This window comes from Antechinus flavipes, chromosome 3 (genome assembly GCF_016432865.1).
Source record: "Antechinus flavipes isolate AdamAnt ecotype Samford, QLD, Australia chromosome 3, AdamAnt_v2, whole genome shotgun sequence".
NCBI lineage: Eukaryota > Metazoa > Chordata > Mammalia > Dasyuromorphia > Dasyuridae > Antechinus > Antechinus flavipes.
Window position 1 is genome coordinate 517,835,217 of NC_067400.1, and position 13,005 is coordinate 517,848,221.

Sequence of the window (13,005 nt, forward strand, 5' to 3'; positions counted from 1 at the left end):
GGCAAACTATTGCCCATACTCTTCTGTAAAATAGGAAGACGATAATAACTCGGCTACCTACCTCGGCATATTATTGTGAGGAAAACTTTCTGGGTGATCTTGGATAAGTCACTTTCTTTCCCTTGTCCTTACACCCCCTTTCTCACCCTGCGGGATTTGGGCTGTGCCGTCTAAATGGTCCCTTCCCAGCTTTAAAATTTTCTGATTCCGTGAAAAGTTAAAGCGATCTCTGAATATTATTGAGATTTCTGCTAATTATTGCCGCTCCTCTCCTCACTACACACACTCCTTTTCTCCCCCTTCCTCTCCCTACACACACACACACACACACACACACACACACACACACACACACATATTCACCTATCTCCCCTAAGGCTTCCCCTAGGGATCAAACAGGCTGGAGTCCTGTCCTGGCCGGGAAGCCCGGGGCCCGCTTTGTTATGCTAATCCACTCTGACATCACTCGGCCGATCAAAGCTGCCAGGACTTCTTATAAGCAGGTTCGTCGACGCTGTTAGGAACCAGAGGCTGCAGGAGAAGGGCCAGGACTAGTGGGCGCGCAGTTTGGGGAGAGAGGCGAAGAGCTCAGGCTAGGAGGAGGCGCAGCTGTGGTGACCCGCACCCCTACACCCACCCCCTCTCCTCCTCCGGCTAGTTCGCGGTTGGTTTCTAGAGTTGGACAGAGCAGTAATTCCCGCTACCTGAACCAAAGCTTCCTACTGCCCTCTCCCTTCCGCGCCCTGGGAGATGTCTACACCATAGGCTGGGAGGCTCGGGCAGCGGTAAAGAGACTTTTTGCCTCTGCCCTTGGAGGGGCGCTGCCGCAGAGGCGGGGGACAGCAGCCTTACTGTCGCGGGGCAGCAGAGCCGCTGGCTAACCCTGGAGAGAAAGGTAAGGAGGAATACTGAACTGGGGGGCTTGGGGGTGCTTTGAAGATTGCGTGACCTCCGGAGTCTAGGGAGTCTCCTGAGGTTTGGGGGGCTCATTGGAAGTTGCTTGAGCTCCGGAGTCTTGGGAGTTTGCTCCCAGGTCTGAAGTCGGTCTGGCCGGCATTTGAAAGTGCTATCTGTCCTTCACAGTCCCCCTTCACCAACTGTGTAGCTCTGCACCCCCTTCTCCCAGACGCCGGAATAGTAACGGCACCTCCAGGTCACTTAAAAGAGGGACACCCAGGCTGTGAAGGGGGCGACAACAGGGAGGAGAACCAGGCAAATGCAACCCAACATACTGCGCCTCTGCCCCCTCCCCCCTGAGCTCCTCCCAGCCTCATCGGTCTCCGGTTCCGAGGGATGAGCTCACGCCAGAGCGATCCCGGGGGTGGGGGTGCGGTACTAGCCCGAAAAGTGCCAGCGCGCACTGAGAAGTGGTCAGAGCCCTGTCCTGGTATCTCCAAAAAATCTCTTCCTTCTCCCATCCCCTTTGAAAAGCTCCCCCAACGCGAGCTAAGGGGAAAGGGAAGCAGCCCCTGTGGGGATGATACCAACCCATTGCTAAGACTCTTCAAAATAAGGGTCTGGAAGAAATGTAGAGGGAAGCTAACGAAGGAGAAGGAGGAGATCGGGGAGCGTTTGTTTACAGATCTGATCTCTTAGCCTGGAGAAAGAACTAGCAGCCCGAAAACGAAAGGAGATCCAGTGAGGTCATAGAATTAGAGAAGTGGAAGCTCTTAGACCATAGATTAGACGTGGAACGAAAGATTGCTTACAATGAAAGCGAGAGCTAGGAGGACCCTTATAATGTTGAACGTCAAGATCTGGAAAGGACTGAAGAACACCGAAAGTCAGAGCTGTCAGAGACCTAGAACTAGATATATCATGTCAGAGCTCTCAGCAAAGGGCCTTAGAACAGAATATTAGAGCTGGTTGGGATTTTAGCTCATAGAATTTAAGGACGCTAAGGGACTTCAGATCCTCAAATCTCAGTTTGGAGGGGCCTTAGGACTGAGAAAGAATTGGAACGAACCTTAGAACACCGAATATTAGAGTAGAAAGGAATTGTAGAGACAGATAATCTAGTCCCTCTCGGAGTGATGATGTAGAATTCGGTTCTAGGGTCACAGAAGCCAGCTTCAAATTCTGACTCTGCTGCTAACTCTATGACTTTGGACACGTAACTTTACCTCCCTAAGCCTCAGTTTCCTCATCTGTAAAATGAAGGAGGTTGGACTGGCTGCTCTTGAAGAGCCTTCTAAACTTTTAGTCCAAGTCTTTATTATTCCTGATTTTACAAATGAGGAAGTAGATACATAGAAAGGGAAAGTGAACTGTTCAAGATCGCATGCAGGAAGGTCGTTGCCAAACGCCGACTCCAACATGGGCTTCCCTGTAGCCAGGCGCGGGAGGCTTTCAGTCTATCATCACGCACTCATCTCTCTCAGGTCTCCCCGTGGGAGGTGGCGCTATATGGGCTGTGTGCATTGGGAGCCACCGAAGGGCGTCGTTGATTTAGTCCTAGCCAGGCTGCGACTCTGGGTCCCTCCTCCCCGAAAGTGTCCCGAAAGAGCGGGTCTGGGAGAGGAGCTGCCCAGGGACCTCCCCTTGCTCCCCACGAGGAACCAGGTCTCTCTTCAGAGTATCGAGACCCTCCTGCCTTTTAATCCTTGGCCCGGAACGATGCTTAATTAAAAAGAGGTGGAAAACTAGAAACTCTCCAAATCTTGCAGAGGCTTTTCCAGGCGGGCAACAGTTTCCAGCCGCGGTAGGCGAGGGCAAAAGTTTCCAAGTTTGTACAGGGTGCCTGGATGTGAGTGGAGGCCGGTCTTTGGAGAGGCGGCTCCCTTGGGAGCCGGATTGTGCGCAAAGCGCCCTGATTGACGGTTGGGATAGTTAGCGCAAGAGTCTCGAGCCGCCACTGTATGTTGAGGGCAGTGTCGTTTCCAAGATTGCTTTAGGAGGGAATAGGGGAAAGGGATCCCAGGTGCTCCAGTCTTCCTCCTTGTTCCTTCTTTGGCCTCGTCTCCCCTTCCCTGTTTTCAAACTGTACCTCTCTCTCTCTCGAGTCTCCTCCAGTTTTCCCCTTTTCTGCCCAGAACTCAGACACAGAGATCCTCGGAGGGAGGAGGGCCTTTAGAAATATCTCGTTAAAGTCTAGCATCTTACAGAAGAGGAAATTCAGACGATATTCGCCCAAGGTCACTCGGCTAGTCAGTGGCAGGTCTGCCAAGAGACCTGGGGTCTACGGTCCCGGGGAGTTTCCAGAAACCCGTGTTGCTTCCCACTAAATTACCAGAGTTCATCTATGGCTTGCTCTTTCCTAGTAGCAAAGGCTGAATCTTCTCACCGTGGGAGACGGAGGAAAAGATACTGGCAGGCGCCTGGGAGAGAGGGGCGAGAGTGGGTTGCGGAGGAGGAGGGAGCAATGGTGGGATAGGCAAGAGAGTCGGCGCTTTCCTTCTCTCCCGCGCAGAGGCATGGGGTTAAAAGTTGGCAGTTCCCTCTCTCTCATCGAAATCCCAGCAGGGCGAAAGTAAGTGACGGAGTTGGTTGTGTGAGTAAAGAGAAAGGCTAATTCGTTAGGAGAAGGCAGATAAGAGAAGCTCGGAAATAGCTTTGCCAGCCCCCCCCCCCCTTCTCCCCCGCAGGCAAAAGCCAAATCTTTCAAGTGCAGAGCTAGCTGAAGGGTCTTGGCTGCTGATAAAAGGGACAGAAATAACCAGAGGCCTGGGGGCACACTCAGAGAGGGCGAGATCCCAGGGAACACCTCCTTCTCTTTGGGGGAAAAGGGAACTTGCCTGGTCTCTATAAGAACACTACAAGACATATCTAATAGCTTTGATTCGAATCCTCTAACTGCTAATTACTATCAGTGACTGCAGCGAAACTCCTTCCTTTCCCTCTCTGAGTCAAAGTTTCTTTCTTTCTAAAATAAGGGGAATGATCCCTGACCCGCAGAACAAGGTCTTTGTGAGATCCAGGGAGTCGGAGTGTGTAAAGTGGTTGAGAGAGAGAGAGAGAGAGAGAGAGAGAGAGAGAGAGAGAGAGAGAGAGAGAGAGAGAGAGAGAGCCCTATTTATAAAGGATGCTATTGTGCTGTATTAGGAACCCCTCCCCCTTCCCTAACTTGGACACGGAGGTGAAAGAGGGCACGAGTTAGACCTACGTCTTGGAAAGGGCATTGAATCTGGAGTCACAAACCCTGAGTTCCAATCCTAGCTCGTTCACTGATTTAATAGTGTATCTCGGACACGTTATTTTTCTTCTCTAAACTTCAGCATCCTCAGTTTATAAAAATAAGGGTTTTTGGCTGATTTCTCCAACTCTAAAATTCTGTGGTCTGGATGAGACTAGAATAGAGAGAATTCTAGTGTACACCTCCTAGATAGACTTCGCTCCTGTGGATGGATGCTATTTAGTTAGGGGCAGAAGTGGGCTCCGATGTCGGGAGACCTTCATTCTAGTACTCTACTCTGTTCCTGCCGTGCTGGATATCCTAGAGCTGAGACACTGTTCTTCGTTTTCATTCTCTTTATAAACAAACAAAACAGAAAACCAAGGAGGCTGGACTAGATTTTGTTTCTGATACTTCTTCCAGATCCAGCATTCTTTGTAGATCCCAGAAACTGGATTTGTCGTCCCTTCCCCAGAATCAAGCCCACCCTGTGTGATAGCGTTTTCGATCAAGGACTGAAAGATAGAGAACATCCTTAGTAATTCCACTTGGACTGCATGATTGAGTGTGGAGCGGCGGAGATAACATAAATCTCTGGTCAGAACACTCAGAACTCCTCTGCTCACATCTTAGCTCTGCTCCATAATTAGCTCTTTGACCTTGGTCACTTCTGGACCTTAGTTTCCAACCGGGTGCAATCAAGGGATTGAGTTATATGTTCTCTAAGCTCCTTTCCAATTCTGATTGTCCATGCTTGATCTCTCATTCTTATAATTTACTATGAAGGAGGTTCAGATGGGGGGGGGATAGAAGAAATTTGTATTTATGAAGTGTCTGCTATGGAACAGGCACTATCCTGGGCGTGGGGGACCAGGAGACACAAACAAAACAGTCCCTGCGCAGATTCTTCCAAAGAAAACCCGTAAATGCCCACCCCACCTCGCACATCCCTCCCCACCAATACACACAAACGCCTTTAAAATCTACGTCCTCCAGATCTGCCACACCCTGACCCCCGGGACAAAAGGCTCCTGGGTCTGCATTGACCTAGCGTTGCAGTTTCAGCCCAGGTGTGGGTAAATTTGGAAGAGGCTGCCAGGCAGAGTTAATGAGGTGTGAAGGAAAGCATAGAGGGAGCCTGTATCAGCGGAGCAAGGGCACCGCCATTAGTCCACAGATGGATGCGCGTTTCATTTCTCCTTGAAAATTGGCATGGGGGGAGGAAGAGAAAAGAGGGATTAGTCGAAGATTTAGCTTGAGCTGAGTGAATTCGAGATTTGTTTCTCTGCTATTTCGTCTAGTTCCTCCTACAGAGGAGGAGATGTGTGAATGTCAGTATACACAGCTTGATCCCTTTCTCCCCCTGACACGTGGACAAATGCCCCTTTAAAGCATCTTCCTCTTTTTTTATCCAGTGGTTCGTAGCAGCAGCCCAATGGGGGTAGGGGAGGTAGGACTTGGGGATATCATCTCCATTAGATATTTAGGTAGCCGAGACTCAGAACTAGTTGTGTGACCTTGAAAAAGTACCTTCCGCTTCCTTAGTCTCACTTTTCTCATTGATACAATGCGGGGATTGGGCTAACTAATCTCTCAGGTCCTTTTCAGCTCTAATATCCCATGTTCTATGGTTCCTTTGATTTCTAACATACTGTTCTAAGATCCTTTCCAGCTCCAAATCCTATGATCTCATGTTCATGTCATCGTGTGCATAATAAGCGATGGAATGGAGGTTAGAGTGAGTCAGTAGTTTCCCTCTCTCTCAGTCTTCCATAGATTCAGTCATAGAATTTCAGCATTAAAAGGGACTTGAGAGATCAGGTCTAGTCTTCTCATTTTATGGGAGAGAAAACAAACCCAGAAGACAATGTCTTCCTCAAGAACACAGAGCAAGGGCATATTAGAATTAGAATTCGAACCCAAGTCTCTGGATTTCTAATGCAGTACTTTTCGTACTATAGCACAACTTCTCTTACGTTTTATTTCTTTCACCCTTCCCTTCCTTTTCCCCCTTTTTTTCTCCTTTCACTGTTCTTTTCTCTTCGTCCTCCCTCTCTTCTTTCTCTTATCCCTCTCTTTTCTTCTCCCCTCTCCCGCTTTCTCTCTCCCTTTCCCCTGCCTCCCTCCCACATCTACACATTTAGACATAGACATTTACACACACACACACACACACACACACACACACACACACACTCGTACATATAACGTTGTAAAAAAGTGGATCGGTGAGGAAGGTTCACCATATGGAGAGTTAAATAGAAACACGCAATCAGTCGTATAATGCAAGACATAATTCAACCCATACGTGCACTGTCTTTGTTGGCTATAAAGGTTCTATCAGAAGTGGGGGGTTGCAGGGGGGAGAAGACACACACCCCGCCAAGCCCTCCCCGTTCCCAATTCGCAGGCCCCTCCTTTGCGATTTGAATAACACACCCCCCTAGCCCCAAGCCCCGTTTTTAACCACGGCTCTGATCTCTGCCTGCTAGGTTTTCTCGCGGACCAAAAAAGAGCTGCTTCAAAGCGGAGTATCCGAGACGGAGGAAGGACCTCTGGGGAAAGCCTCCCTCTCTCCCTCCGGGGAGGAGTGCTTGACCCCGGGAGTACTCGGGGCCGTGGAAAATGAAGGCGAAGGTGCAGTTTCTTTGGACCGTTTTCCTGTCTCTGGTTTTGCAGACCGGGCTTGGCTACGCGATTAAATGGCTGTGAGTATTCTTCAGCTTCCAATGGCCTGCCGGGCTTGGACAAACAGCAGTGCTTGGGGGTCGGCTAGGGAGGAAATATTTAATACCGAGCTAAGGAGGACGTGGTTAACTTAAAGCTGTGACTGGGCGATCTCCATCACGCTTCATTTCGCCTTGCCACAAACTTCAGGGTTTTATTTATCTATTTAAATTTTTAAAATTTGATTAGAAGTAAAATTTAAGGAAATAGATATCTATGTGTAGTGGATTAAGAACTGGAGGCAGAATCAGCAAACAGGTACTAGCTTTTCTGCTAACTTGATTGCGTGATCTTGGACAAATCCTGTCCCATGGGCTTTAGTTTTCGATATCTGTAAAAGGGGGCTAGCCTATGTGACGTCTAAAGTCCTTCCGTCTTGACATTCCATATTCTATATTCTAAAAGTTTTTCCAGTTCTGACATTCAGTTGTGCTGTGATTCTGTAATTTGAGTTTGGATCCTGGATCTGCCCCTGACTTACTGGAAAATGTCTTCCCCGCACTGAGCCTTAGTCTTTCCCTGTCTCCCTCCTAAATCTCTTTCTAGGATGAAATGAAATAATAGCCGAGAGAGTGTAAACCCCAAAATGCTACAAAAAAAATAAGTTCTGGTTAACTTTTTGGGGGGGGTCATCTCATCTTGGTTCTTCAGCAGTTAAGGAACTCAGGATTCCAGTCCCAGGTCCACTCTGTGACCTTGGACAGAGGCAGTCATTTGATTGGATTAATTGGAAATTTCCCAGGACTGCAAATCACAGACCAGATTTGAGTCGAGCCACAGACTGATTTTAATGACCTCTAGGAAGCTGCTTCACTTCTGAGTCTCAGTTTCCTTCTTTGTAAATTGAAGTCAATAACTTTTCCCTGTTTCTCTCAAGGAAATATTATGAGAAGGCACTGAATTAGTAGATAGGGAAGTGCTTTGTAATCTGTAAAGCACCGTAACCATATGGAGGATTAATATTGTTATTGTCTCAAGTTGGAGCCACTGATCTTTCTTGAAACCCCTGCTGCTTTGGATGCTTCCAAGAATTAAGGAGGTTGGAAGAAAGAGAGACACTCTCTGGGAGTACTTATAGGTAAACCACTGCCTTTGGAGAGGGAAAGGAATGAGCCATAGGCCAGAGATTAAAATCATAAAATGTCAGAACTGGAGGAGCTTCAAGGGACCTTACTTACAACATAGAGTGTCAGAGCTTCCAGGGGAATTAGGACTTAGAATGTCAGAACTAGAAACAGAGAATATTAGAAAATGCAGTGTAGAATGTCAGGACTCTCAGGGAGAAACCTTAAAAACTGAGTGCACCCCACTCATTGTAGAGATAAGGAAACGCGTATTAGTCCCCAGACAGTTGTAACGAGGGCATGCATCTTACTGATTGCATTTTTGGCAAACAAAACGGCAAGTTCATGATTCCTTCTAACTGGAAGTGAGTTATTGGTTAATTGATGCTTTATTAAAAACCATCCGCAACACTATCAGGCTTTTTGTGCAAAGTGGAAAAATTGTCCTTGTGGTCTGTCTGCCTTGCACACAGGATAATTCTCTTTATCATCTCTTTGTGAGTCTAATGCATTCTGGAGGAAAAAAGTTAAATTATTATCATTGGCTAAGGGTGTGGCACTCATCTCTTGCTGGGATCTAAATCAGAGGATGCTGGCCAGGAAAGGGGCCTTCAGATCATCTTGTCAAGCTTCCTCTCTTTACAGGAGGCTCTGTAAATTGAGGCCCGGAAAGGGAAAGGGATTTCTGGAAGGTTACACACACAGAGCCCCTACCAGAGCTTGGACTGGGGGATCCTGAGGAATTCTTCACTCCTGGAGGATCATGGAGAGAAGGGGAAAGAAGGGTAGGAGGAGAATCTGCTAATGTGGCAAATAACTAGATAGGCCTTTTGGAATAGCTACAAAAGCACAATGAAAGCACCCCTCACCCATGTCTTGCATCCTCAACCCTTTTCTTCTCTGACAGTCCCCTGTTGATTCAAATGTTGCTATTCAAAAGTTCAAAGCTGCTATTATTTTTTTGATGGCTCTGTGATCTTATCCATGTGGGCACTCCCCAACTGGTGAGATTTTCAGCTCTTTCACATCTTAGCATGTGGAATTCTTCTCCATGTCTTTCCATAAATCCTCCATAGAAAATTATAGAATGCACTGGAGTGCCCCATATGATCACAGGATCTAGAACTGAAAGGAATTTTAGCTATCATATAGATCAAAGTTGCTTTACCAAGGATCCACCCACCTTAAAAACAATTTTAAATGTATAAAATACATAGAACACAAAGGAAATATATTGAGATTGTTTATTTAATATATATATATATATTGAAATCTCAATATAGTTTGGGTTCTATGTATTTTGTACATTTAAAATTGTTTTAAAGAAAAGTATTCACAAAGGAAATATATTGAGATTGGGTTATCATATATATATATATAAATCTCCATGTAGTTTGTGTTCTATGTATTTTATACATTTAAAAATTGTTTTTAAATATTTCAAATGATCAAATTATAAAGAAACCTAAATAAAAAATTATTAACATTTACTAAATGAAATTTAAGATGGCTAAATTGAAGTTTAAAATGATTTTAAAATTATTATGAGGGTTTATAGTTCACCACATTGCCAAAGTGGTTCATGGCCAACAAAGAGTTAAGAACCTCTCCTTTAGCTGAATACCCTCATTTGGTTAAGTAAGAATCTGTGCCCAGAGAGGGATAGTGCCTTGTCTGAGATCATTTGCATACTAAATCTAGTGCCTTCCCCACTGTGCCAGCTTTTTTTCTTCCAAGTTTCTATGTGAATGCCCGTGAACTCACATTCCATGGGTTCCTCTTAGTTTTGTTGGTAAGTTCCTCTTGTTGGACATCATCCTGCCCCACTGTGGGGGTCTTTGTAACCTTTGTCCCCTTCTCTGATATTCAGACTCCACGTGGCAAGTTCTCCACAGAAGTAGTACATGGCTCCACTGAGAAGACATTTTAAATTTTTCTGGCTTATGACCAAAAACCAGTCTTTACTAGCCAACCCTCAACAGTCCCCCTTGCCCCAATTACTTAGCTTGGCTGGCCCTTTGACCAGAAGCAGAAAGTCCATCACCATCCCACCCTGGAAGGCCAGCATGATGACTGACTTGACAGGGCTTGTGTTCCCTTGGCAAAGCCCAGCTCACTTCTATGCTGGAAAGGGATAGAGGAAGGAGGACTTCAATGATGGAGTTATTGCTATTATAATTACCTTTTATTGAAAGGTCTCTAGCATTGCGATAGTACAATCAGTATTTTCAAGCATCTGGACCCCCCAGGGGTCCATCATATGGAAGAGTGATTGTATTTATTCTACTTGGGCCCATAATGAAGGGAAATGAGAGTGACTCAGTAGAAATAAGGATTAAACTGTGATTTGACTGATATAGGGAAGTCCCTCTGCCAATGAAGGCCAATACATTCTCCATACTTTATAGAAAATTGTCGAATGGACGCCCAGGGTCAGACATACACAGTATGTGACAAAGGCAGGCCCAGAACCAACTCTTCCTGATGTCCAATCTCTGTTCACTGCAACTTTTTTTTTTTTTAATTCTATAGTAAGGAAAAATTTCTACCTGGGCAGCAGTGAGCTAGACATCACTCAGGGTATACATCCAGAGGCTCGGTGACCATTTAATGGAGACATTGTAGAGAGGATTCCCCAATAAGCCTTGGAGAAAAGCTGCTGTCCAGGTCAGACCATTCCACTTGGGATTCGATCTCATTGGTAGGAATTTTTCCCCAAGCGCTTTGGGGTTTTCAAAGAACTTCTCCCACAACCACCTTGTTAGCTTCAGGCACTGTATTATTATTATTGCTTATTTGACAGATCAGGAAGACTGAATTATTGTACAACCTGGGAGTCATAGAGTCAGAAGCGATAAAAATTAAGTTATTGAATTCAGATAAATTGTGCTCCGAGGCTCTTTCCTCTTCTGGAACCCTGAGGTTCTCTGGACAATCCTGAAAGGTAGTTAGGCTAAGTGTCCTTATCTCCGTGTCACATAAAATTATCCAAGCACAAACACCCTATAAACACCAGAGCTAATGGTGGACTCCTGACTCCAAATCCAGGACATATTCTACTGCACCAGCTGTTCTCAAAGTGAGCTGTGGGCCCCTAGGGATCCCCAGGACTCTTTCAGGGTGGCCCGGAGGCCAAAGTGAACGTTTATTCTAATGTAGTAACTATTTGTACATAACTCATCTAAACAAAAACTCTTTGGGAGGAGGGCCCTTAATAATTTTTCAAGACTATACAGGGTCTTGACACCTATGATTCAGAGAATTGCTGAACTTCAGCTGACTGACTCCTGCCTCACTGAGGAGCCTAAGGCTTTGTATCCTAGAAAGGGAGTTCTTGGTATCAGCCACGGGGGAAAGGGGTTTGTTTTGGCTTTTGTTTGTTATTTAGGGCACTGGATGATCTCTTCCTGAAGGAAATTACTGACTCCAGCTGTGGTGACCTTGAAGTTAGAAAACATAGATTCAAATCCCATAACCCTGCTCTAGGGTGCTGTTTGAACTAGAATCATTTCACACCTCTCTGTCTGTTTGTCTGTCTCTGTCTGTCCCCATTCCCTACTCTCTTTACCATCAACTCTTCTCTTTCTTGTCTTCTCTTTCTTCCTTCTCCCTCCCTCTCTCCTTTCATTTCTTTCTTAAGTAAACTTTATTTTTAACATTCATTTTAAAGAAATTTAAGTTATAAATTCTCTCTTTCCTTTTAGCTCTTCCCCCATACAGTGAGAAGTCAAGCAATATGATCATTTCACTTAATCCTCAGTTTCCTCCTCTGAAGAATGAAGAGGTTACACCAAATTGAGAATTCTTAACCCAGGTTCCATGCACCCCCCAGGGGTCCATGAATATATTACAGGTAGAATGTGAATTTGCAGCAGAAGGAAAAAAAAATACCTTTATTTTCACTAACCTCTAACTGAAATTTAGCATTTTTTTAATTATGAATTTTTAAAATTATAATATTCCAAAAAAAGAAATCATCAGATGACCAAAAGGGTCCTTGGTCCCAAAAAGGTTAAGAATTCCTACTCTGAACTATTTATAATACCTCTGATAGTTCTGCCATTCAATTTTTTTTTAATAATTTTTTATTGATAGAACGCATGCCAGGGTAATTTTTTTACAGCATTATCCCTTGCATTCACTTCTGTTCTGATTTTTCCCCTCCCTCCCTCCACCCCTTCCTCCAGATGGCAAGAGTCCTTTACATGTTGAATGGGTTGCAGTATATCCTAGATACAATATATGCCATTCTATTTTCTAAGGTCCTTTCTAGCTCTGACATTCCATGTTCTAAGGCACTCTCCCCCAGCTCTGACATTCTGTGTTCTTAGGCCTTCGTAGGTCTGATATTCTCTGATCTAAGGACCCTTCCAGCTCTGATATTGTGTGGGAAGGTCCTTCCCAGTGCTGACATTTTAGGGAAATGATTTAATCATAGTTCACATCTATCTTTCCATGCAAAGTTCTTTCCCAGACATCATTTCAGTTGATTACCCAGCATCTTCCATCAGGAAGAAGTCAGGACAATTCCCATCTTATAGATGAGAGGAAATGATTTATTCAAGATCACCCACATCTTAGACATCAGAGTAACTGGACTTAGAATAAGCCAAATCAATGCTACTAGCTTTTTCCTGTGCCTGGGGCTAGAGGTAAGGCAGTCTGCAGTAGTCAGTATATAAAAGCTTTGGACTTGGAATCAGAAGGTCCTGACACTTGTTATAAATTGGTGTGCTCTTGGGTGAGTCAAACTCTCCTCCGTAAAATCGGGCCAATAATACTTGTTCTATGTGTGGAGGGAGCACTAGCAACTCTGGTGAGAGGGCTTAACGAGAGGGCTGCCCATCTACCTTTGGTGTCCACCTGCCACCCAGCACTCACCTGTGGTTCCAAAAAGCTGTAGGCTGGGCAGCAGCCGCACTCCGGTAACATCATCTCAGCAGATGGGTTAAACCAGGTTGAGGGCGACCAACAGGTCTCAAAACACATTGGTGAATTAGGAGTAAGCTCACCCAAGCACAGAAGACTTCCTCCAGTGGAATGGGGAGAGGAGAAGAGTTTGTTCCAACTCTAATGAAGGCAGCTGAAGGAGACAGCCCCAGG

At 45.5% G+C, this 13,005-nt stretch overlaps 1 protein-coding gene across 1 annotated transcript in view; it reads left to right on the top strand.

Annotated features, from left to right (window-relative positions):
* Positions 1–406: 406 nt before the first annotated feature.
* Positions 407–13,005, top strand: part of WNT11 (Wnt family member 11) — a 55,883-nt gene continuing 43,284 nt past the window's right edge. The window contains exons 1-2 of the mRNA XM_051987075.1: positions 407–895; positions 6,604–6,819. Coding sequence (XP_051843035.1) covers positions 6,737–6,819 — 83 coding nt within the window. The 5' untranslated portion in view covers positions 407–895; positions 6,604–6,736. The remainder of the gene's footprint in view (positions 896–6,603; positions 6,820–13,005) is intronic.